Source organism: Gekko japonicus, unplaced genomic scaffold (assembly GCF_001447785.1).
Source record: "Gekko japonicus isolate JY-2015 unplaced genomic scaffold, Gekko_japonicus_V1.1 scaffold5, whole genome shotgun sequence".
Taxonomy (NCBI): domain Eukaryota; kingdom Metazoa; phylum Chordata; class Lepidosauria; order Squamata; family Gekkonidae; genus Gekko; species Gekko japonicus.
In genome coordinates this window covers 100,734-123,566 of record NW_015168652.1, presented here as the reverse complement: position 1 = coordinate 123,566, position 22,833 = coordinate 100,734, and the positions used below count along the sequence as shown (strand labels likewise).

The window sequence follows — 22,833 nt, the reverse complement described above, 5'->3', positions numbered from 1 at the left end:
TACATGACTACTGGCAATACCATTGCTTTGACCATGCGGACTTTTGTTGGCAGGGTGATGTCTCTACTTTTTATCATGCTGTTTAGGCCAAACCTGCTTACATGCTAACTGAGAATCATCTGAAAAAAGTTTGCAAGCCTTTGTAAATTACATTTCACAGTAAGAGCTGGGCATCTCTAAATAGTTACAATAATATTACAACTGGATGAGAAAGTTAACAGATTATAATGTTTTAAATTAACACTTTATCTTTCTCCCAAGTATTTCACATTTCAAACACAACATGACAATTTTTATTTACTTACCAGCTTGGCACCACATCCAATACTTCTTAAACACTACTCATAGCTTTGACTAATATTCAAGGGTTGAACTGACCAGTGACACTCTGGCCTGGTTAAATCACCATCCAGACCTTGAACACTTGAAGTTTTATGCTTTTCTCATGACACTCCAAAATCACACGTAAGCCGCAGACAGTCACAAAAACATAGGGTCCCAAAAATTCATGGAAGGTTAAGCCACTGAGAAAAGGGGAGGGGAGCATCTTCTCCCCAAACCCCACACAATAACAACTATTTTGGGGGAGAAAGCAAACTAAGAGACTCTCTAAGACCAATTCTCTATTCCAAACTTACCATCATTGCAAAGGCCCAAGGAACACTCCAGCCTGTATTCATCCCAAAGACAGCAAGAGAGCTCCGAGTCCACAGATGGCCCTTTGCCTCTGAGTCAAGTTCATCCTGCCCCAACAAGCTACTTCAGAACATAAAAGGAGGGTTCAGCCCACCCACCCCAATATATCTGCTCAAGATTAGCTCTCTGTTACTGGAATATTACCTGGTAGTACAGATAAGGGAATGATATGTCACCAAAGGCTAGAACCACTTTGAGCGGATGGAGGCAGCAAGGATTATTACAAAACACACAGGCTGGTTTTTTTTCCTGCAAAGTTGGGGGGGGTGTCTCTACCAATGTTCCCTCTAAGGTATGGGGAGTCCTGTGAGCAAAAATTCTACTTGGTGAGCGACTGGCATTAAAGTTGTGAGCAGATGATTTGGCTACTGCATAAATTAGTTTGCTCTGGAGCCATCCTTCCTGAGCTAAGACAAAACTGTGTGAGCCGAAGGCTAAAAAACTGTGAGCTGGCTCACACTAACTCAGCTTAGAGGGAACCATGGTCTCTACCATCAGTAGAAGGCATTTCCTACTCTGCCCTCTTCTCTGTTTATGATCCTAGCACATCCACACAGAGACATTCTGCTTTATTAATACACAGTGTGCTACCAATTACAAGCCAGTGTGGTGTGGTGGTTAGAATGTCAGACCGGGACCTGGGAGACCCAGGTTCAAATGCCCACTCAAGTCACAAAGCTCACTGAGTGACCCTGAGCCATTCACTCTTTCTCAGCCTAACTTAACTCACAGGGTTTACTGCAAGGATTTAAAAAAAAGAGGAGGGGAGAACCACATATGTCACTCTGAGGTCAGCAGAAGAAGCTCAAGATAAAAATGTATGACATAAATGAGAAAGTCTAGATTTTACTTTCAGAACTGTACAATGCATCATACTCAATTAAAAACTAACAAGGGATTCATTTGCAGGCATCACTGAACCTGTTTTATTAGTCGCCGTCAACTGCAGATTGCCTAAAATACACATACAGGGGAGGGACCATGGTTCTTTGGGAGACAAATGGCGTTACATGCAGAAGGTCTCAGTTTCAAGCCCCCGGGTACCTTCATTTGAAGGAGGATCAGATAGCTGTGAATGAGAAAGGCCTCTGACTGAGACCCTGGAGAGCTGCAGCCAGTCAGCATAGACAAGACTGATCTTGGGAGAGGTCAACAGTTTGACTCGGTATAAGGCAGCTTCAGGTGTTCACATGAGCCCCAGATGCTAACTCCATCCACCCCCATATGCAATCAGGCGGTATCATTGCAGGCCCTACTACCACGAGCTGTACCACCAGGGAGTTCCTTCATCTGCCAATATGATAGAAGCTAGCTAGGCCCTTTTGTGACCTACAAAGGACAAACAGGTCAGCCTCCTCTCAAAAGAAAGCACAGATATAAAAAATGGCAATGTTCAGAAACGGAAAGAACACACTCTCTGACCACCCTCTATTGCTGACCTGCAAGTCATGTTTTTAAAAACAGAGGCAGACTCCAGCAAGAAATGACTGGATCTGAATTGATCAATACTGTTTTGAATTAAGCAGGACTGAAACAGAGCCAGCAACTTTCTCAGCTTTCAGAGATATTAAAGTGCTTAACGTAGTTAAGTGTGTTGTCACCAATTACTGCCATTGTGAATGGTCACGCTGTCTATTCTGTAAACTGTTGCACAGAAATGTGACAGATTTTACCACCTCTATTTAACGGCCTATTAAAACCCACTGCTCCATTTGTTTAACCTTCATTGTATGCATATTTATATAACTGCTAAGAATTTATTTCATGCACCTGATGAAGCACACAAAAACTTATGCTTCAACAAATCCAGTTATCTTTAAGGTGCCTAGGGACTCTTTTGCTTTTTTCCATTTTACTGGGGGGGGGGGGGAATAGAACAAGCAGCTCCAACATGCTCTAAAGATTCATGGAGATCTAGTTTCCATCAATTGTCAACATGCTTGTCTTTAATGTCTCATAAAAGCATTAAAACCAAGGTAGCAGTGTAGAGATATGCCATATTCCTTCACTGTAAAACAGAACCAAACGTAAAGCTAATTTTACTTTTTACCAGCAAATTCCAAAGCTTTTTACTGTTATAAACTCAATAGCTATTTCATAGTTACACTCAACTGAATCACTTCATGAAGTACATCAAATTCTCTAAAAACCATACATTTTTCAGAGTTCATGCTTTCCTTTAAGACACACTATAAATAATTGCTGCATGCAAACTAAGCGAAAAGAAACACTTATAGTCCTTATAGTGGTTAATAGTGGAAAGATAATCACAGGTGTTCTCTTGTTTCTTTATCAGTTAAGAGAACTGGCTCTTTCAGCATATGAATGTTCATGCTTTAAACAAAAAAATCACTATTTATATAAACATGGCAAGGTGCAGGATTGCAAACAACCCTTAATATGTATGTTCATGTTTACTGATTTTGCAGAAACATGGCTCAAGGACTGCACACAATCACACCAAATTAGATGCTAACAATAACTTCCTAAGGTTTACATAAAATAGCCAAAGAAGCAGATGCTTGTATTAACTTTTCAACTTATTTCTCCTTACTTTCGTGTCAAATGGTGTGTGTGTTTTAATATCACAGAATGCCATTAATCCCAAAGGAGTGCACCCCTGTATTGCTAAGCACACATAAATATTCTCATTGCCTTACAAATGATTTCTCCAGTAATATGCAGGCCAAGGAATCATAAGTGCAGCAAAAAGAACTGAAGGTGTGCCTTTCCAAATCTTTCTACCTTTATGCTGATGCATCAAAGTATATCAAATACACCATGTTAAAAAAATAACAAGCTTACTTATTTACCCATTGCTAGATTCCAAAGGAACATGCAGGCTTATTGTACAACCACAAGTTACTGGGACCAACTCAAAAACACCAAGAGGTATGGCATCCAAGTGTTATGCACTGTAAAAAATACCCTGACTTAATCAGTTTCACCACTATACCTATACAAGGTATATCCTCTCATCTCCAAGCTCACCTACACAAGGTATATCCTCTCATTTCCAAGCTCACCTTTCAAGCCTGAACAAGTTGCACATTCACCAGCTTAAAAAAAGAAAAGATCTTATTGCAACAGTTACCAAAAAATAAATACAAGCCTATTTGTTTAACCAGAAGTATTAATGTTCCTTGGATCCTTATTCTTTGGGATACTGGGTGGATCCAACCATTCTCTAAGATCTACCCCAGTTTCAAACCTAAACACTTTCCTCCAGCAAGCACTAAGAGTTTCAGTTCCAGTGCTGAAATGAGAATGTTGAATTCATTCCTAAGCAACATTGTCCACATTTTGCTTACCCTCACCTTACCCTGTACCCCATTCATACTATAAAACACCAAATAGATCCCCACCCAAGAGTAGGTAGGCAGGCCTGGGCTTTCACTTGTCTAATTTTTCCATGCAGCAACAAAGAAGTGAAAGTCTGCAACTGTTCCACTGAAAATCCAGTATAATAACAATAATTATTATTATTATTTATTTATCGAATTTCTGAATTGCCCCATCCCTGAATACACAGAGCTCTGTGCGATTTACAACAGGTTAAAAACATACAAATCCAATTTAAAATCGACAAATCAATAAATCCTAATTACACAATCTCCAGATAGTGTCTGTACTTTAGTCTAAAACTTGCTCTGAACTGTTCTTAAGAACATAAGAACATAAGAGACGCCAATGTTGGATCAGCCCAAAGGCCCATCCAGTCCAACACTCTGTGTCACACAGTGGCCAGAAATACCAGTGCCATCAGGAGGTCCAGCAGTGGGGCCAGGACATTAGAAGCCCTCCCACTGTTGACCCCCCCCCAAGCACCAAGAAGACAGAGCATCACTTGCCCCAGAGCCCCTAGCTATACCTTGTGGCTAATAGCCACTGATGGACCTCTGCTCCATATGCTTATCTAATTCCCTTTTGAAGCCGTCCATGCTTGTAGCACCCACCACTTCCTGTGGCAGTGAATTCCATGTGTTAATCACTCTTTGGGTGAAGAAGTACTTCCTTTTATCCGTTCTAACCCGACCGCTCTGCAGTTTCATGGAGTGCCCACGAGTTCTTGTATTGTGAGAAAGGGAGAAAAGTACCTCTTTCTTTACCTGCTCTTTCCCATGCATAATCTTATAAACCTCGATCATGTCACCCCTCAGTCGTCTTTTCTCCAAGCTAAAGAGCCCTAAGCGCTTTAACCTTTCCTCATAGGGAAAGTGTTCCAACCCTTTTATCATTCGAGTCAGGTTAGCAGGTTAGCAGGAGACCGAAGCAGCCAAGATGGAAAAAGAAGAAGAGGGTGCCATTGGAAAATGGTTGCTGTCCTCAACCAAAAGCCTGGAGGAACATCTCTTCCTTATAGGCCCTCTGGAACTGCATTAAGTCCCGCAGGGCCCTGATGGAATTTGGCAGAGAGTTCCACCAGGTTGGAGCCAGGGCCAAGAAAGACCTGGCTCTGGTTGAGGACAGCTGGATGTCTTTGGGGCCACAGCTCTCAGGTGAGTGTAACACTCTCCCGGGGACATAGCAGAGGAGACGGTCCCAAAGATACACTGGTCCCAGACCACTCAGGACCTTACAGATCAATACCAACACTGGTATTGAATCTGACTCGGTATTTCCACTGGAAGTGGGTAGTTTGTTGAAGGAGGAGGAGGAGATTGGATTTATACCCCACCCTTCACTCGGTGTCTCAGAGCAGCTGACATACTCCTTTCCCTTCCCTTCCCCACAACAGACACCCTCTGAGGTAGGTGGGGCTGAGAGAGCTCTTTCCAGAACTGTCCTTGAGAGAACAGCTCTGAGAAAACTATGGCTTGCCCAAGGTCATCCAGCAGCTGCAAGTGGAGGAGTGGGGAATCAAACCCAGTTCTCCCAGATTAGAGTCCGCACACTTAACCACTACATCAGAGTGGCTCACTCACTACACCAAACTGGCTCACTACACCAAACATGCAATAGCACTATAACAGTTTGTTTATTTTTAAGTAACAGATGAGAAGATGTTGCTTAAGAAAAAGGGTAGATAAGAAGTGTGCTTTTCTTTGTATTGTCATCTTGCTCAAGACTATTAGGGGAAGTAGGCAGTTGTCTATAGCCTTAGCTCATGAGCCTTATTTTTCCCCACAGCATACTTGCATTAAGGACGAACTAGAAGTTCCCCATATAGATGTATAAAGAAGTTTAATCAAGCCCTTCGAGTCTTAATGAAACCCCTAGAGGCTATCCATTCAGTTATCTCATACACTGCACCACAGGTGAGTTTGTTCCCTTCCAGACAGAGATTTCGTAGCAGTGCCAGTGCTGAGCTTTAAAAATTCCTCAGGTAAAGCATTCCAAACACTAGGCTAACACTAACATTCAGGTAAATCATGCCACTGCAACCTTGCTCTAAGAAGCATACCAGAACACAAGACTCCCCCATGTTGAATAAGTTCAGAATAATGAAGTGTTTTGTACACAGTGTCTCTATCCCCCTTCTTTAAAACAATTTGGTAAGTTAAGGTCTTGCAAGATTCCACATTGCGGATGAAGAGCCAGCATCAGAAGTTGGATTGTCCAGTGCCACCTAGTAAGATTATGAAAAGCCCTGAATGTGGGTTCCTGTTCTGCCTCCTACCCATTATAATACTAGCATACTGATCCAGTGTTGGTACCATGCTGTTTGTTTGCAGCAGTAATTGCATTAAGGGTACACGATGTGGCAAATGCTATTTGGTTTGGTTTTTTTGTACCAGCCAGGGGTTTTGATTATGAATGAATAGCTGTTGAAACCACTTTTTGCTGTTGTTGCCTGTCAATAAACCTTACTCAGATACCCCCTCCGCATGTTTCTACTTCGGTATACTGAAGTACATGAGTGATCTTCCTATAAAAGATAACAAATCCAAGATACTATCTTCGAGGGGGAAAGTGTTTTTAAAATACTGTATTTTCATTAAGCACCATTTGATTTTATTCTCTTCATTTATACCCTGCCTTTGTCCCCAACAGGGCTCCAAAGTGGCTTTATATCCTCCATTGTATCCTTTGATGAGATACGATTCAAACCGGAGTCACACTTCGCTCTGCTGGAACAGCAACACGCAACCTGTATCTCAAGCCTGTGCTCAGTCTGCAGATTCTCACATAAGCCATGAGTCCTGCATATCTGCCACATTGTCAGAGCCAAACGACCCACACATATTTACAGACACGTCTATACCTGAAGCGAGGGGGCCAGCGGGGGGAGGATTTTTTTTTAAAAAGTGAATGTGGTTGAAAGAAGCTAAACACAGACTGCTTTCTCCATCTTACTTCCCTGCATACCAATTCTTACCATACATTTCTTCAAGCCTGGCTCACTTCCAATGCTAGAAGAAAAACTCTTCGAGTTTCAAAATGCAGGGACTGAAGGAAGAGGGGACTAGGTTTATCTTCCCCACCTCTCACACTGAATCTTTTATATATATATATATATATATGTGTTTTATATATATATATATATAAAAACAGAATCCCACCCCTTATTTTATACATGAATACATCCACAAAAACAGAAGAGCTTTCAGGCTCATAAAACAGACAGCAACACCCTCCCCCTTAAGCTATGACAGCATCAGCACACACAGGGGAAGGAGTGAAAAAGTTGTCCTGCGACCAACAAAATAAATCCGTGTTCCCAATCTAAGAAAAAGGGCTAAGAATGTGTTGAGGGCCCTAAATCGGCTGACAGGAAGGTTACAAATGTTTTACATAAATAATTGTGAGTGAGCAAGCCCCTGGTTCAATACTCCTCTCAACCATGAACCGGCTGGCTGAGTTCAGACACGATACAAGAAGAGGGTTTAATTAAACTGCGCTTCATTTGATAGTGTGAACATGGAGTACTCTACGATGTTTAGTTTATGTGAAACAGGGATCTCAAACATAGTTTGAAGTTGGTTTATTAACAGTTATAAAGTAAAGGTAAAGGTTCCCTTGCTCGAAAGCCAGTCGAATCCGACTCTAGGGTTGCGGTGCTCATCTCCGTTTCAAAGCCGAAGAGCCAGCGCTGTCCGAAGACGTTTCCGTGGTCATGTGGCCGGCATGACTAAACACCAAGGCGCACGGAATGCTGTTACCTTCCCACTGAAGTGGTACCTATTTATCTACTTGCAATTTCTTGCTTTTGAACTGCTAGGTTGGCAGGAGCTGGAACTAGAGACGGGAGCTCACTCCGTCATGCGGCACCCGGGTCTTGAACTGCTGAACTACTGACCTTCCACAGCCTGCAGTTCAGCGTCTTAACCACTTGAGCCACCGCAGCTCCACATTTATATTATATATATAGTTATATTATATAATAAAACATGTCATATAACAGATTAAGGTGAGCAGCCGTGTTGGTCTGAAGTAGCAGAACAAAGCTTGAGTCCAGCGGCACCTTTAAGACCAACACAGTTTTAGTCACGTTATGTGCTTTCATATGCACACGCTCTTCCTCAGATAGGAGGAAGTGTGCATGTGCACACCAAAGCTCATACCTTGAATAAAACTTTGTTGGTTTTAAAGGTGCCACTGGACTCAAACTGTGTTATGTCATATAATAATAGATATGATTTTATGTGATATAAAAATGCAGATACCCCGGTTTGTTTCTCAGTACTAGTGTTCACTCCTTGGTACAGGGATGCCCGGCCACACAGAGTGAAGGCAATGAAACTAGCATTTAAACCGTCTGAATTATCATTTGCAAGCCAAATCTTTGTTTCATAAACTAATCATAGTCGAAATAAATTGCAATGTTGTGTTATGTCTGAACTAAACCTTTAAATGGCTTAACACAAGTCAGTATCTCTTACACACACACACACACACCTCTTAAAATGTGGATATTGGTAACTATTTTACAAGGCTACTAAAAATTAACATGACGTATTCTGAATTTTCAGAAAGCATTACATAAAGTATTGTTAGACCAAGATGCCAGCAGAACTGATTCTGCTGCTGTTCAAGGATGCTAGGTCCAGGACAACATTTGATCTTGCAGAGATGTGCAAGAAAATCCACAACACAACCATAAAAAGCTTCCCTGCCATGCTGTTTCTGACTACACCTTTAAGTTTCTTTTGCACCTGTATGTTGCTGATGGACATTACTGTGGTAAGTGATAGAAACAGTACAATCAACGCTTCACAGTTTTAAAGACCAACTTGTCAAACAGATCAAGGTTAATCTTGCCAGCCAAAAGAGAATAAACTAATACTGTCTTCGCACAAGTCATTTAAAGCATAATCTCAGGATGTGTTATATTGGCATATAAACGCTCAAGATGGGGTTGCCTCAATAGCCACAACTAAAGCGACAGCAGGAAAAACGACCCACACACACAACAAAATGTTACAGGTTGACAAAGACTTTTCCTTGCCCAACAACGTTTCACAAATTTCTCATCTGGGCACTTCAGAGGCATGATGAACAGTTATTAATTTAGCCAATATACAATTTAAAAAGCATGCTATCAAGGCTGGATCTACTAGCTATTCTACTGGAGCGAGAAAGGTTCCCTTTTGATCCCTGGCTTTTCCAGGGTTTGTGAAAATGGCTTAGACAGAAAGCAACATAGATTACAGTAAGAAGGAGCACTGGATGAGATATCCCTCTTCACTCTTTTGCCACGCCAGTGGAAAAACCTGGTAGGATCCAATCCTTTGTGCCAAAATACTGAAGACTATAGGCAGGAGATTGTAAAGAGATTTTTCTTATCACGAACAGCTTTCTATCCTTAGTCTTTAAAACAGGGGTGTCGAACTCATTTGTTATGAGGGCTGGATCTGACATAAATGAGACCTTGTTGGGCCGGACCATGTGTGTCATAAAATGTAATGCCAGGTACTGGACATATAAACTTTTAAAAGGACACAAACACAAAGGGTGTTTTTTACTTAAAATAAAAACATGCTAAAACATCAGCACTCTTGCAATATTTTGTTTATTTAACAGTGTCTGATAACTGACACCTCTTGCTCTGAATTATTGCATCAAAATGTCTGTGCTGTTGCAATCTTGAGTATGCTGTTCAGGTGTGTATCTGTAAGCACACAGGGAACATGGTGTGTATCTGTAAGCTGCAAACCTACAATGATGCAGCAGCAGCAGAACTGGAAGAAGCAGAAGACAGCCCGTTCCACTGCGGCCTGATAGAGGCCCTCAGGGGGGCCTGATTTGGCCCCCGGGCCACATGTTTGACACCCGTGCTTTAAAAGATGCATAAAATGAAACTGTTCACATACTAAGATTAAAAATGAGTTCAGCATACATTTACATCACAGCATACAGTAATCAGGATTTACCAAACAGTGGCATTTGAAACCCAAATATTTCCTCCTCCCCAGAAGACAGCTAGAGAGGGGCCTAGCCTGCCTGCACAAGCAACACACGCAGCTGGGAGCCAATAACACAGCATGTGATCCGAAAGGTGAACAAGCCTTGCAGCACAGCTGAGCATCCCAAAATGCACCTCCCAGATCATACGGATCATACCAATAAAAACTACTTAGGGAAGCAAGATGTCCTGAGCCAGCCATGCAACTAGTGCACACGCACAAAAAACCCCCAGGTCCTTAAAACTCTTAACCATCATCGTCATACAGGCATCTGTTTCTGCTTCTTTTCCCCACCCGGACCAGAGGTTTATGTACAAACTGGCAAACAATCCATTAATCAAATAAGTTTTTAGCATGCTTTTCTACAGACTTATTATCAAAATCGTAATATTCGTAAATTCTATCAAAATTAGTTGAAATTCCTCCCACGTAAAGCTGCTTGTGACAAAGAGAGTGAAGATTTAGTACTATAAGATTAGCACTGCTTTTTTAGCTTTCAACACTGACAGTTAAGTTCAATTTCAGCTAGCCATCATAAGGCTTGTTCCCCCACATACAAATTGTCAATATATAGGACCAAGAGCCCCATTATAAAAACTCTAGCTATCCTCAAGTACAAACTAGAATTCTAAATCTAAACACTAATGTTAGCCTTGCCTAAAAATGGTATTAAGTGATGTTTTGTTTTTTTAAAAAGTGCCAGCAATTTTACGTAAGGTTACACCAATTCTCCCCCATCAGGATTTGGAAGGGCCCCCAAATAAGGTGCCAGTATGGGGAACCAGAGAGTACAACCACAAGAAACAAAACAAAACAAAACACCTTGGTATTAAGAATTATTACAGAGATATCAATTCTAGGAATCTGATCGCAGTTCCACAAAAACAAAATCCCTAGTTCTTCATCATAATTAACAATTGAAGCAGAGATGTCCTTTTCTGCCCAGTTAGTTTTAAGATTCTCTTACATCTACGCCCAATCCTAGATTGGGAAACTGGCCCTTACACTGCATAACCTATGCACACCTGCTTGAGACATTTCGGGGTAAGTATGATTAGGACTGTGTAACCCCCAGAAGAATTCTCATAGTCACCTCCCTCACTTCAACTCATCCACCAACATGAAAAAGTTCTTGCACAGCCCAGTGGAATTGCAAAGATGAAGCCAGCAAATGGTACTGCAGCAATGCTCGAGCTAAGGTCTACAACAGTGTGCAAGAATGAGCAAGTCCCCCACAATGCCTTGGGGGGATGCATATATATGATCTGATGAACCACTGCCTCTGCATAGCTGTTCATAGGATGAGGCCAATATCATGTCCTAATTCACTAGCATAGAATTCATCTACCAGAGCACAGGCATTTGCTAGGAGTTTGTCTACCCCTCTTCACAGCATCACAAACCCACATACAGATTGTCCAACATATATGGAATCTAATATACACCAGCTGCTAGATCTAGTGTCAGGCTACAAATCATGTTACAAAACAAATCTGTCAATGTGAGCTGCCTGAATTCCTTCCTTCAGTAAAAGTATGGGCACATTTGCAATCAGTGCACGAACTCACTTCCATCGATGATAATACTATATACAGATCAACAGTAACCAAACTCATATTTAGTTATTGCATAATGACAACTCCACTAAGCACTCACTTAATACTTCTCTTTTGTCCCTATAAAACCCCGAATCTAAAAACATAGTCTGGGCCAACTTTGAACTCTTGGGTTATTTTTAAAAAATCTATTTTCTTCAAGTCCAAAGGAAACCTAAAGAGGACGCAACTGAGTCAGCAGCTGCATTTCCAACTGCAGTGGATGATTAGTCCTTTGTTTTTTTAACACCTCTCTACAAGCAGACAAGCAAATGTACTAATACTTTTACTTCCATGTTGGAACATAGACACTGAATCAATTAGTAATGGCCTAACAGGGGGGGCTACAATGAATGTTGGGAACAGCCGTTTCTTAGATTTAAGGTGTCTTTTTATACTCGCAGGGTTGTTTTTTTTAAAAAAGCGAGTTGTCCAATTATATATGAACATGAAATCAAGCTAACACTGAGCAGTCACCTGTGGACACTTCACCCCAACAAGCCTTATTTACATTTCTATTGAGCCAAACTATCCGCAAGTCTGTTAAGCCCCAGCTGTACCTGGGGGGGGGGGGGGGGGGGTCCAAACCACAGAAGGGCCCAAGTGTCAGCTCCCTGCCCCCTTACCTTCTTTATTAAGCCTCATCACCTCCCTGCTTTTTCCACTCTCTTTTCCAGTCTCTTCTAGCTCTACACCTGCGGAAGAGAAAGAAAGTCAGAGAAAACAAAGGCAGTGCACATTATATGCATGTGAATATAGTCACACCCAGAAGGAGAAAAAAAGAGCACAAGGAGAGTTCAGAAATGTCAGGCAGCAACATTTTTTAAAAAACAAGCTCATCAGCCACATCTGCCATGAAAGGGCATCCCCAGACAAACACCACCTGGGGAAACAGCATCCTCCTTGGTCTCACCAACCTAGACCCAGCACTCATGCAACAGCACCCTCACATGGCCTTGGTCCAATTCATTGAATACCACATCTCCTCCACCACCGGATCCCCCCGCCACAGCCAGCTCCCCCTCCCCCATGCATCCAGAGATGTGCAGAACTGTGTCAAGAAGACACATGGGCAGAGGGCGATCGGCTGGGTAGCAGGGTGGGTGGGTCTCTCTCTCTCTCGCTCTCTGCAACCCCGATTGCAATGAGAGGAGGGGACAGAGAGAGAAGGGCAGGGCATGCAACCCGTCGCCGCCTCCTTCTTCCTTCCTGCGCTCCCTGGGAGATCCGTGTGTGTGTGAACGCGTGTCTCTGGGGATAGGGCAACCGCGTCTCCTCCCTCCTCCCTCGGCCTGTGCCTGGCGGGTGCCCTTACTGTGCGGGGGGGCGGCGCAGTGCGTGTGCGGAAGGGCGGCCTCCCGGACCCAGGCGGCCCAGGGCTGGCCCAGGAACGCCTCGGGACTGGGCACGGGCCGCTCCAGGGCCGCCATGGCGGCGGCGCCGCCACCGCCGCCGCCGCTCTTCTTCTTCTTCCTTCTCCTCCTCCGCCTCCTCTTCTTCTTCCTCCTCCTCCTCCTCAGGCCGCTCCTGCTCTGCCTCTGGCTCGTGCTACTGCTGCTGCTCCGTCGGCGTCGGCGGCTCGTCTTGCCTCCTCCTCCTTCTCCTCCTCTCGCGGCTTCCCCCGTTTCCTTCAGCAGCAACGAGCGAGACACGGGATTCGAGAACGCCGCACGTCATCCTCGGGACGTTCTACCGCCCACACGGGGGTAGTGTCAGACCCGGCTTGCTCCCTATCAGAACGGCCGCGACGGCTCCTGCCGCGCAGGCGCGGAAGGGGGAGGCGAAGCCGCGCAGCCCTTAACGCGCTTGGGGAAGGGAAAGGACCGAAGCGAGGAGAGTGGATGGGCTGGCGGGATGCAGGCGCCCGTTCTCCAGTCAGGTGAGCGGAGGATGCACCGGCCGGGCGGCCACAAGCCCCGCCTCCTCCCTACCAGGTGCGGGACAACCACAGCGACACACACGGATGAATAGATAATAAATTGCTTTTTTGTACAGTTATACAGTTAAACAGAGGAAGATAGATTGGCAACAGTTTGGAGGGGAAAAAATGTCCTGCCTCTGTTAATGGGGCAGGGCATTTTTTTTCTCCAAGCAGTTGTCAGTCCTATCCAATGAAGTTAGCTCACTGGCAAGCAAAGATGGCAGGTAGGCACAGGACAATGGCATTGGCTTGCTTTTCTTAGTTTCTTTTGGGATCAGGACATACAGGTGTGTAAAGGGGCTCAGATAGATGGAAATGTCTTCATTGGCAACAGACCCAAAAATTACAGGCCCTACATCAATACAAACATAAACAGAGGGAGCTATCCATATATAGATCTCATTTTGATAGGGTTATACAGAGAAAGAGGCATAAACACACTTGGAGTACAATCCTAAAAAAGTTATGCCCTTAAAGTCAATGAGCTTAGAAAGGACTAAATCTGCTTAGGGTTGCCCTGTCAAAGAGGGGCAAAAGAGACTACTAAATTTGGGGAGACGCCTGTTAATACAGTACACATGGCATTGCCATGATGGGGAAGAAGGAAAGAGTTCTTTTTTATGGTGTCATTCTACATTGCAAATTCACCTGTTGTTGTATGTGTGTATGCATGCTTGTGTTCTTGTGTGTGTGTGTGTGTGTAAAAGGACACTGACACACATATAGCATAATGTGAACAATAAACAATGCAAGAATAAAAATGTCTAAAATATTAATGGACATTAAAGTGAGACTCCTGTTCACTTGATGTCCCCTCCCCTCCTTTCAAAAATAAACAGGGGCCTCAGAACCTCTTTAAAGAGAAAATAAATAGTACTGTGTCTCCTTAAAGACTATCTGTCTCTGCCTATCTAGTACTGCTATTACAGCTATTGCCTTGAACAGAAAATAAGATGATAAAAGCCTTACTTAATATTGTCTCCCTGATATTTAATTATTGCCCCTAAACATTTTGCCACAGAAAAAGTAATTGAATCCTTTATATCTGATAGTAGCCACGTCACCTGAGCTCTCATATTAGGCAGTTTCATATTTTTAAGTAGAGGGGTAATTAAACTTGCCCTCAACTCATTAAATATGGGACATTCTGTAATCATGTGTTCAATCGTTTCAGCGTTATCTTATGAACATCTGTATATTCTGTTGGCGTATATGGTACTTTTTTGTATCTGCTCTCCAAATCTGCTGAGGGAGGGCATTCATTCTTGCCAAAGTGAAACCTCTTCTGAGCTTTGGTACTATCAAGTGATAAAAATATTTCAGCAGTTGCATTGGGAGGACAATGCCCAAATAAAGTGTTGAATATGGACGCCCTAACAGATGTACCAGTAATATTCAGCTTCCTAATGTGCATATTTATTTGCTGATTATATCTTTGGTCTCTGTAATCCTGACCATGTCATTTGTTATTCCTAAGCATTTCGTTTTCTTTTTCAGTGGTTGATCCCATTGACTATTATATATAACTGCCTGTATGAGACCAAGCAGAGTAGGCCCTCCCTCAGATTTTAAAATCTTAACCTTAAAAAGAAATGCTTTTTATCCATGCCTTACCCTCCATCAATAGTTCACCCAGTTCTACTCTCATCACCATTCCCAAACCGCATCTAGGGGTAGTTAACAAGCATTGGGGGGAAATCATGCTGAATGTACTGTAATCCATTATTTCAGAGGCAGCCTGAATGCAGATTTCCGCCCCATACATGAATTGGTTTGAAACCTTGGCATTATATACTTTTAAGGCTGAAGGGACAAATTCACCCCCTGCTGTATAGAAGTATTTTACAATGGTCCTCCCTAATCTCAGGGCAGCATTCCTCGTCAGGTCCAAGTGTGCTTTCCATGTAAGAGATGCTTCAAAATGGATTCCCAGATATTTAAATTGGTTAACCTGTTCCATGGATTGACCAGCTATATGCTGTCTGAAGATTCCTCCCCTTTTCCTTTTGCTAAATACTATGACCTTACATTAATAGACAAGCCTTCACGGTTACAATAGTGCTCAACATTTTTTAACAGTTTGCAAAGTCCCATGACTGATCTGGACATTATCGCTGCATCATTCACATATAAGAGAATTGGAGTTTCACACTTGGATAGATACGGAAGATGGCAGGCATTCCTCAAGAGACAGGGTCCAAGATCATTTATATATAAGTTAAACAGCAGGGGCTCCAGAATGCATCCCTACTTAACACTTTTATCTAGGGTAAATGCCCCAGATAACTGTCCTAACTCCCTGCGGCTTACCTGAATGGTAGGTTAACGCTATAGCTGTTGTATTAGGTAAAGGAGATGAGGCTTGATACCATATTTCTTCAGCTTTCCCTATAATCAAGTCCTAGAGATTGTAACAAACACTGATTTAAGATCCATGAAGGCAGTTGCCAGCATGCCTTCTTCAGGGCTCGTGTATTTATCTACCAAGTATTGAAGTATATAGCAATGATTGATAGTACTTGCTCCTTTCTTAAAACCAGCCCACTCATTCCCCAGAATACTATTACCTTCAACCTAGGATCTAAACTTTTCAAAAAGCATTGCCGCATACAGCTCTCCTATGGTGGACAACAGACTTACTAGGTGGTAATTCATCAGGTCCATCGGGTCCCCCTTTTTATAGATCAGAACAATTATCACACTGTGCCAGGCTTCGGGCATACTTCCTGTCTTATTGATATCAGTAAAGACTGAAGCCAGTATCTGTGCCTGTCTGGGTCAACCTTAAATAATTCTGCTGATATTTGGTCAGGACCGGGAGCTCTTCCTTTTTTGTTGTTGTTTGATCAAAATCCTGACCTCGCTAGCTATTACTGGGGGGCATTCCTTCATATCTGGTGGCAGCTTTGGCCCACCATTCGGTATATCTCTGTTTTTATTTGCAAAGGTAGATGTAAAAAAGGCTTCCCAAATGGCTGCCGGAATATGACAAGGTACTGGGAACCTTGTATTTAGTCCTTTTGCTATTAACGTCCAGAAAATAGTGTCATTTTTTGGTTTTTACAGCCCAAAGTAAACATTCCCATTCATTTTCCCGGACCTCAGACTTCTTAGTTTTCAGCATTTCTTTTGTATTCTCTTTTCAATTTCAGAATACTTGGTAGTAGCTCTGTTCTGTTTGAGTTTTTAAATTGCCTATGGAGGATCCTGATTGCTCTTTTAAGTGCCTTACACTCAATATCATACCAGTTGTTTGTGTCAGGAATGCCCTGCCTGTTGACAAGACTAAACATTCCAGCAGAAGCTTCTATAAACAAAAACCACAATCTTCAGATGCAATGATTGCCCAGCAAGAATCCATTCATGATATCTGAAGCAGTGGGCTCCAGGCCACAAAAGCATCTTCTGGAATATTAAATGTCTATCTTTATTTACTACGAGAAACCTATTTATTTTCCTGTTTATTTAAACATACTTACTGGGGAATAACTCACACTTAACTCAACTGGATGGGCAGAGCAATCCTGTGGCACTGCTAGTCGTCACTGGTCAACTGTTTAAAAGGATAGTTATGCCACGACCAAATGGGGGAAAAGGTTCCCCATCAGTGTTGCCAGGTGCTGCTGCGGCTCTGTCCATGGCGATCCCACCACAGCGTTCCATTCCAGCGTTGTTGCAAAGTGGTGGCAGCGTGATAGGGCAGGAAGGACCAATTGGAGTTATGAGTTGAGGAGGTTGAGCCAACCATCCATCAGTGGTAGGGAGTGGACGGGGGTGGGCCACAAGAGTAATGCTCCTCCTCCACTGCACACCTCCTCTGCTGCATACCCATAAATGTTAAACAGCCTCAAATGTTGTCTGTTTTCAATGATTTTTTTAAAAGTGAACAGCCGGTCTAAAGTGTTAGGGAACAAGCCTGATATTTGTTTTATGGACTGCTTATTGCTACACAATGGACTGTGCACGTACACATAGGCTCAGAAAACTGTACACTTTAGGTCACCTGTTGTGATGACACACATAGAAGGTGACTGCATATACCTTACATGTAAATAAGGTTTCAGCAACACAGTTGCACAGCCTGGTGAAGAAGCACAAATCTCCATTATTGTTAGCAATGAAACAACAACTTTGGGAAGAAACAGCCACCATGGCAAAGCTGCTTGCTGGTCATGTATCACCCATCGCCATGTAACTGCTTTGTTCCTGAGATGGCATTTCCTGCCAGATGGACGTTTGGTTATCAAAGGAACTGGCCAACTTCATCAGCATGACAATGAAGCATCCTGACGCCTGGATCTCACACCTGTCCAGATGCCAATACTTCGAGTAAGGTTTTAGGTTACAATATTGGCCATCCCTCCTAGGTAACCTCCCTCCCTGCCTACAACCAATAGGATTGTTTTGGGGATGGACTAACAGTTAGGTGGGTCAAGAGGGTGGCACAGGTACCACCCACCTCTTGGACCCCCTATAACAGGAGAGAACCAGTCACCTGGCCCCTCCTGGTTAACTAGCATTCCCCCCAAGACAACCCCTGTCCACTTTTACCCCTCTTAAGTCCCTCTTGCTATCCCCAACCCTTGCCTCTACTAGTGATCTCTTGATCTGCAGTCAAGAGACCCACACGTGTGGATTCCCTTTGTTTCCATTTCTTCCCATCCATTCTTCATTGGAACAACCAAGTTGTAAGACAGATAAGTATCGCCCACCATCACTCCTACCTGCTAATGCAACTGTGCTAATTTACTACTGTAATTTTTAGGAACTTGATTGAATGTGTGAGTGCATCAGTATTGTTTGTATGAGATATATTTCTAGTAAAAGACATTGATTTTAACTACAACAGCCTCGAATCCTTTACTGGTAACCCTTGGTGGGATCAGGACCTTGGTATAAATTGGCAAGAACCCATTTAAAAATTGCCAATTGCTGTAAATAAAGCAATTTGGCTAACAAAAGCACAGTGGGAGGGGCAAAACTGAATACTAGCTCAGTGTTCAAAGTGGGGACAACTCCCTTTGTCATCTACAGGCTGAAGGAAGGGACAACCCAGGCTCACCCCATCGGAGAAAAAGCTGCATGAACTCTTTTTACAGACCAATCCTGAGGATGGGGTGAATGGGAATAGGGAGCTGACTGACCCCAACATTGGTGTAACTCAGATATACTCTGGTGTAAGGGGCATTTACACCGGTGGAAGGCACGAGTGGTGCCGTAGTAGGCACTCTCACCAGCGCTGCTGCACCACAGCTGCATGCTAGTGGAGTGACGGCACAAACCCCTACACTGGCAGAAATGTTGGCATGGCACCAACCAGTCAGCTCCCAAAGCATTTTCAGTGTGGAAACAACCCCCTCCCGAACAACTGCAAAATACCACCATGAAAATGTTGGTGCAGCCCATTGGCAGCTATGATTATTTCCATTTCATTCCCCCCCCCAGCTGCAGCCACGCCCTCAGGAACTCAAGTAGCTCAGGGTACTGACCAAGTGCACACCCGATCACCACACCCTCTCATGCTGGCCCCTCCCCTCCCTGGGGCCCAATGACAGTCACTCTGCCCTTCAAATGGTCCCAGGAGGTCGCCCCACAACTCCAGAGGCAGGGTATGTGGCATGGGATGCTAACAGCTGTCTGCTGTGCGGACTTAGAGCTAGTGCACATGCACCTCGGTGGCAGGCAAAACACAGACAGGGCACCTAGCACCACTGAGCGAGCACTTGGGGGAAGACACCACCAGGAGAGCAAAGTCCACAGTCTGTGGCTGATGTCTCCCAGATTTCAGGCCCCACAGGTACAGCAGCTTGTCCACCACAGGCCCAAAGCTTTGTACCAAGGCCCCACAATTTTTGGGAAGAAGCAGAGGGAGGCCACGTGAGCCTGCACTCCAAGCCATGAATTTGCAGGACACTGAAAGCAGCCTATGTAAATCGCCCCATATTATCTGTGCTTGGCAACTTGGCATATCCTTCCTGGGAATGGAATGTTGGCAGTTGGTTCCATTTGCCAAAACATCCAGTGATGTTGAGGTTCTGGTGTTGAGGGTGGGGCTGCTATGGTTGAGGGGACACAGGCCCAGAATTCTGTTCACATATCTGGCCAGTGATTTTTGTTGCAGCCCTTCACCCAGACCACTGGCAGGGTGATTCTAGGGACAGGACAGGCATGGCAGGCTAACTGTGTCCCACTTTCCAGGACAACTTATCTTCCATCCCATGGCTCCTTTTACTATCCAGGCTACACTGTCTACTCCCCACGGCCTTGTCCTGAAGTTTGGGTAATCTTTCTCATTCCTTTTCTTTCCCTCTTTTTCTCTTTGCTCCCTTTGAGCCCTGACTCTGAGCCACCTCCCTTTGTGTCACGACTTCCGGCCACCAGCCACCTCTACCTTTCATGGGTGGGACAAGTACCAGGCCCAGACTTTTTGGGCCAAGCCATGACATCCACAGGTGTGGGACACTATGGCATTGTCCTCGTCTGTGATGGCCTGGGGTACTCAAGGCAGTGCATCAATGTATGTCGCTTGCTTCAGCATTTGGTGGTTGGGCACCTTGCTCTGCATGGAGTCCAAAAGGTCCTTAATCCCTGACCCCTGGCCAACCTTGTCACATGCACCACTGGCACAGTGACTGCAGCCGTCCCCTCTCTTGCACCCTGCTGTGAAGGTGCTGCTTACCAAGCAGGGGCAAGAGCCTTGTTTTGAAGCTGGCTAGATCAGTCTCCATGGACACTATAAGTGGGCTTCAAAGCCATCATCTCCTTCACTCGCTCTGCTGTCGAGTTGATTGCTGGTTGGTGGAGCGACTGTTCCCTAGTGCACTAAAGGAGGCAGTGATCTGCCCTCTCCTAAAAAAAAACCAACCCTGGATCTGGCCGAATTAGCTAACTACTGGCTGGCTAACTACTGGACTGACATTGAGAGTTAAAATAAGTGGAAGATGGTCACTGATTATATAATCACCAACAGTGAGATCTAAAACATGAGACAAGTGTATATTCTCCAGATTTGGGGAAGTTAGTAAGTCAATTCAGCCAAACTTTATTAAATTGAAGACAAAGTTTGGTGAGATAGATGCCTGCCGAGTTTATATGGTGATCTTTGGAGTGCCTTGTAGAGGTGAAAATAGGTGGGAGTGTATCCTCCTGATTAATTTCTATAGCCTTAAATAATATTTTATGATTGTTGCCTACTCTAGCATTAAACTCAGCTGCCAGAATTATTTCAGCCAAGGGATGTTCTTCTTCTAGTCTTTCTAGAAAATAGTGTTAGATACGAGACTCGAGGCAGCAGGTGAACAGTGATAACAGCTTTATTGAACAGAAGTCAGAAGAACCAGAACGAGACAAACAACTGAGCAACACGTTCCTTTTTAAACAGTCCTGGCTTAGCAAGCCATGCCCACATGTCAGATAACAACCAATCATATTTCATACATAAAGGCCAATCAGTTTGCTTCCCTCCAGAACTTCCCTTGTTCTGATAGGTTGGTTTACAATACCTTGCATTAGATTCAAGCTCAATACAAACACACATTCCATTCCATACATAAGTCGTTTCCAATGTTGGGAAAGAGCTAATCTGTCTAAGGAGTTGGGAACATATATATTCACAATAATCAAAGTAAGGTTATCAAGGACAATTGAAGTCCATGATCGGCTGCGTTCCAATCCTCGACGAGCCCCAGTGAGCGAACACCCAGGAACCAGATACATCCCTTGCCAGCAGGCCGAGTGAGCGGGGAGGGCTTTTAACTGGGTCCCACATGACCACCAGTTTCCTCTACAATTGAGGACATAGTTAGGGGTCTGGTCTTAGATGGGCTGCAAGTCACCATGTCTCCCTGCTCACACTGAGCACAGGATCTTAGCCAATGGCCGCTTCTTGGGTGATGAGTACAACCTCTATTCATTTTACCCCAACACTGCCTGAGCAAAACAAGCCAGGGAAAGTAGAAGAGTGAAGAGGATGCCCCCAGAGTGCAGAAAATGTATTCAAGGATAATGTGTTCAGCATCGCAAGGCATGACTTGCAACCACCAATGATTCTCCATGGAAAGATTTGGCCATGCCCTGTAATCACCTTGCCAGCAGGCAGACTGAAAGGCCATGGAACAGAGCCAGGGAAAGACACACTGCCGTACAAGAATGAGAGCCTGACTACTACTCACCTTGGAATGTTGGCTGGGCCTGCACTGCAGTCACCTAACCAGCAGTGTGTGTAAAAGGGAGCCATCTAGCAAAGGCCCTCCAGAATCCAGGAGCCCCGGAAGAAGGGGAAGAAGGAAAAACCTTCCAAACAAGGCTCATGTCACCTTGAAATCAGAGAGCGAGAAGGGGATGGCTATTGAGCCCCAGGACAAGTGTACAGGTTAGTTATATATTCCAGGGAGTGCTCCTTCTGGATCCATCATGGCCTTTCCGTCTGCCTGCTGGCAAGGTGATCATGGGGAATGGCCAAATCCTTCTGGGGAGTTGAGGGGGGTCAAGCTGCATTCTGGAGCCATCCCTGGTTTCGTTTCGCTCGGGCGGTGTTGGGGTGCATCATTTGGCCAAGTAAGGTCCTCTGCTCATTAGAGCCCATCTAAGTCCAGGTCCACGACCATGAACGCAACTCCATGTGGAAGAGGCTGGTCATTTTCTCCAGACCAGAGCCATTCCCTCTCTCACTCATCCCACTGACAAGGTTTTTGTTCGGCATGGGCTCCAAAATCCACATGTCCAGCCCTTCTCAGGAACAGGATGTTGTTGGCAGCAGGTTCGAGCTGGGCCACCCCTTACAATTATAATCTGTTCTCTCAAAGATGGCCAGCCACAGCTGCTATTAAAAAAAAAGATGAGGCAGGAAGTGGTAGCTAGACCTCTGTGCAAGTCTTGTCCACAGAGGTGGGCCCAAGGAGACACAGCCACCCACAACTGTGCAGGTAGCTCCCAAGCCCAGGCAGGCCAGGAGGGTTGGCCCTGCCCCACAATCACCTTGTCCATGGAGGGAGGGTGGGCCTAGGGAGACACAGTCACCCACAACAATTCTATACACTCCAGAACCCGCACCTGACATCTCACCCAAAAGCATTTTCCTGGGGCACCTTCTTTGGGAGGCTGTAACTTGGACCCCCAAAGTCCAAACTTCACCAGACTTGATGGGCAAGTAGAGGAGAGTAATCTGTAGAAGCTCTGCAATTTCGGAGTCCCTAGGACCCTGGGGGGGGCATCCTGCCTCATCCAAATCTTCCCAAACTGGTTTGTTAGAGCAGTTTTGTTTGGGGGTTCAGTT

The 22,833-nt window shown here is 44.3% G+C and overlaps 1 protein-coding gene across 1 annotated transcript in view; it reads right to left on the bottom strand.

Annotated features, from left to right (window-relative positions):
- ATXN7L1 (ataxin 7 like 1) overlaps positions 1 to 13,081 on the bottom strand; it is a 127,794-nt gene extending 114,713 nt beyond the window's left edge. Inside the window, exons 1-2 of the mRNA XM_015415051.1 lie at positions 12,954 to 13,081; positions 12,265 to 12,333 (exon numbers count right to left, since the gene is read on the bottom strand). Of these exons, the coding sequence (XP_015270537.1) occupies positions 12,265 to 12,333; positions 12,954 to 13,068 (184 nt within the window). The 5' untranslated portion in view covers positions 13,069 to 13,081. The remainder of the gene's footprint in view (positions 1 to 12,264; positions 12,334 to 12,953) is intronic.
- Positions 13,082 to 22,833: the final 9,752 nt, after the last annotated feature.